Source organism: Limulus polyphemus, unplaced genomic scaffold, assembly GCF_000517525.1.
Source record: "Limulus polyphemus unplaced genomic scaffold, Limulus_polyphemus-2.1.2 Scaffold6499, whole genome shotgun sequence".
Classification (NCBI taxonomy): Eukaryota; Metazoa; Arthropoda; class Merostomata; order Xiphosura; family Limulidae; genus Limulus; species Limulus polyphemus.
Genome location: NW_013672109.1, coordinates 9,199 through 13,301, shown reverse-complemented (window position 1 = coordinate 13,301; position 4,103 = coordinate 9,199). Strand labels below are relative to the sequence as shown.

General features: G+C 33.3%; 1 protein-coding gene across 1 annotated transcript in view; it reads left to right on the top strand.

Moving 5' to 3' along the window:
- LOC106473776 (nucleoprotein TPR-like) overlaps positions 1 to 4,103 on the top strand; it is a gene marked incomplete at its 3' end in the record, with an annotated part of 19,336 nt that overhangs the window by 8,080 nt on the left and 7,153 nt on the right. Inside the window, exon 4 of the mRNA XM_013934454.1 lies at positions 2,139 to 2,243. Coding sequence (XP_013789908.1) covers positions 2,139 to 2,243 — 105 coding nt within the window. The remainder of the gene's footprint in view (positions 1 to 2,138; positions 2,244 to 4,103) is intronic.

The following is a 4,103-nucleotide window of genomic DNA, read 5'->3' as shown; positions in this document are numbered from 1 at the left end:
ATAAATAAAATCAGGAAGGGTTTGAAAGACAAATAATTTTTTCTTTGCAGAATTTTTTCCACTTTTAAATAAAACCTTTGAGTTAACTATTTAATTTACCTCTTCATTTTTCTCCTCTAACTCGGACTGTAAATCCAGGATTTTTGTGGAATTTTTTCTCCTCAGGTTAAGAATTTCTTGATTTTTTTCACTCAGTTCTTGATTCAATGACTCGATCTGCTTAGATAGAAATTCTCTTTCTTGCTCAAGTCTTTTTTCCTGCTGCTGAACATTGAGCTCTCTCATTTCAACATCTTGAATTTTCATCAGAGCTTCATACTTCGCTTCATTTGCTGTCTTAAACTGTTCTCTGGAGGTTTCAATTTCCTCTACATAAAACAATCAGTCTGTAATTGTATTACACAGAGTAACAAGTATCCTTGAACACACATTTAAAGTGTATTTGCTAAAGGAAGACCAGAAACTGAGCAAACTAGTACCATCTATTGTACGAGTTTATCTATTTCTATTGATTATCTTTTAATCTTAACTACATAACAAACACTAGAACTGAAGAACCAAATACTAAATATTTTGTTTGTTTGTTTTTTGGAATTTTGTGCAAAGCTATTTGAGGGCTATCTGCATTAGTTATCCCTAATTTAGCAGTGAAAGACTAGAGGGAAGACAGGTAGTCAACATCTCTCACCACAACTCTTGGGCTACTCTTTTACCAACAAAGTGGGATTGACCATTGCATTATAACACCCCCCCACAGGTGAAAGGGTGTGAATATTCAGTGACAGGATAGGAACTCACAACCTACAGATTGCGAGTAAAGCAAAACCCCTACAGGACAAAGGAAGAGACCGACGCTTGCTCAGGTCTGTATGTTGGTGAAGAATTCGTGGGAAAAAGTAAGAAGTGATATAGTTATTAAGTCATTTAAGAAATGTGGTATCAGTAACACAATGGATGGGACCGAGGATGACATTCTCTTTGACCATAATATTGGATCCAGTGATTCATTTCCAAGCGACAGTGAAAGCAATGTAGGTTTTGAACCAAACTAAATAATAGTAAACTTTTTTTGATTTATGGTATTTTCTTATTTTGATGTTTTGAGCTCTTTTGTGTTTAGAACAATATATACTAATTTTTAAAGGATCAAATTGAATTTTTGTTCAATAAAAATCTTTCAAATGCGACTGTAGCTTTTTTTTCCCCAAAACTTTGTCTTCAAAATAAGGGTGCGTCTTATATTCAGAAAAATACGGTATTTGATATTATTTAAAAAACAACAATAAAAAAACAATCTTTTAATAGAAATGAGCCACCCTAAACTTCTACTCATTTCTAAAACTTATTGTAGGGAAAATAATTTGATTTACTTACGTGGACATTTGATATGTTAGACAGGTGGATTAATGTAGTTGTATCACCTGGTAGTGTGTGGTTCTCTTTAGAACAATTGAAGATCCAGATAGTAGCAGGGAGGAATGGAGGATGGGAGATAAGTTAATAATTAAGGTTGGGCTTAGTGTAGTAATACCTTAACATCTTAGTGTTTATGTCCAAACATCATATTGGGGGCTAGAATGCTAACTTCCAGGACTTTTTTGCTGACTTGATGTCTTTTATTCTAATTATTTCTTTCTTATTATTGTTTTTATGTTATTTATTTTTTGTTGTGAGCAACCACCTTCCCGTATCTGGCTGCAGACATCAAAAGGTGGTAAAATGTGGGCTGGAGTATGTGAGGCTAGTGAAGTTGAGGTTAAACTGGATAGATGGTGAACCCCCAATGCAATTTGAGTCTTTTGCTGGTACCTCAAAAAACAGGGCACATTACATGATGACCAACCTTATGATTTGTATCCCAGAGTTGGATGTTTGTTTTGTGGGTGTTTTTTTTCTCTCTCTATAAAAGTACACTTAATATATATAATTTATTTTCCAGCTTTCAACTCGAATATTTAATAGATCGGCTCTGCTATTTTTATAGTTTGATTTTTTTTAAGTGCTAGATGTTTTTTTGGGGTAATGCAAGAGTTGTAGAAGCAGAGGGAGTATTAGAAAGTAATGGTAAAAGTAAGAGCAATAATTAACTAATTTTATCTGAGACTTGAATAGCTTTTGTAAAACAGATTTTGTCATAGGACTCCTTGAAAAGATTGTGTGAGGAACTGAAGCAAGATAAAAATAATTTCATCCAACAATTGGAAAGACAGAAGAAAGAGTATGAAAAACTTCAAGGTAAGACAGTATTGTTGATGTCACTTCTGCAAATCTTATTTTATCAGTGTTACATCATCTCAGAATATATGTGTTGTGTATCAATAATGAGCTCATAATTAACTGCTACAATATATTAATTTGTATAAGTTTTGTGTCCATTGTCAGTTCAAGAATAGTATAAAAGACCAGTACTGGTCATATCCACATTTTGATAATTTTATTTTTTAGTCTGTTGCGACACATAGATATCACCCATTTCTTGTCCACAATACATAGGAAACTGGAACAGTATTTAGTGGAATTAATTGATAGAATTTTGTTTACATCTTATGTGGCTCATGTTATTAGAGGACTTGTAATAAAAAATGTGCTGAAAAAGCTAATGCGTTTTTGGAAATAAAATCCTTATTAGCATCCTATTTATTATTGACAATTCCCTTTGGTTAGGTAGCAAAATCTTCCTGCTGCATCCAGTTGTTCCATTCCTCTCTCATTAAAGTCTTAAAGGGTTTGTTAATAGAAACATCGAGAGGTTGCAGTTGACTTGTTAAACCGCCGGGTATAACAGCCAGCTGTGTTTTAGCTCATTAGCTTTTTCCTTTATTTTTTCCATTTTATGAGCTCTAAAGGAATCTCAGATGAGAAGAGAAGGCTTTTTTAATAAACCTCCTGGACATTTCGACCAAATTTTTTCAAACCAAAGTAGTGTTCTGTCTTCATCCATCCATCCGTTTTCATGTACGTGAACGTAGACACCGCTGGGTAAATTTTCTTTGGGCATTGTTTTTCTTTTAAAAATTAACATTGGTGGTAATTTTGCTCCATCTGCACAATATGCTAGCACCACTGTATAATGCGTTTTTTCGTGTCTTAAGAGTAATAGTTTTAGTACCTTTTATATCAGTTGTTCTATTGCTTGGAACATCAAATGTTAAAAGTGTTTCATCCATGTTTGCTATTTGAGACAATTCAAATGGAGTTTTTTTCTTAACTGTATAATATACTTGTGAAAAGCACAAATTTTCATCTCAAACCCATCGGGCATTCTTAGAGCAATTTTCGTTTTAGTTCTCATAACTAGGCCTTTGCGTTTCATGAACCGATAACACCACGATGTATGACCAGTAAAATTTTCTAAACTATTATCACATGCAATCCTCTTTGCTTTAAAAATGATCATATTTGTAGAAACAGATAGTCTTTGCCTTCTCTGATCCACAACCCATTCGTACAGTTTATTTTTGAGATCTTGCCATTTTTTTTTCTTGGAAATTGCATTTATCACTTTTAATCATTTTCAATTCTTCTTGTTCGCACCAGCAACAAATCATTTTTCCTGTTGGTGGAGGACCAAAATATCTTTTGGCAGCTCTGTTTTCATGCTCTTTTGCATAATTAATCACAATTTAAATTTAGCTGTGTATGACAGTCTCTTTTCTTTAGACATATCCATAAGGGGTGAAAAAATAGAACGAAAAATGAAGAAACAACTATTTTGATCCCGAGGCCTAAGATACGGTAATTCGGCTTTCGGTGACACATCCAACTTGACAGTAAGCATGTGCCAGATTGCCGAGTATCAAATGAAGATTTAAATACTAATTAGGCGACTACCGACACTAATTGCATTATGTGCTCTGATTGGTCAAGCCCATTGCACATTTGAATCTAAGGCAAGCACTCAAAAACGATTTTTTATTTGTTAAAGTTAGGCCTGAAACGTCCTTATTCTGCTCCACATTAAACAAGGATTGTCGTGTATTTACAAGCTTTTTCACTCTCATCCATTACTATAATTTATTTTTATTATTTAGGAAAAAAAAACTACAATTGTTATAAATAACACATTCAATTGAACTAAACTATGCATGCCTATTTAAATATAT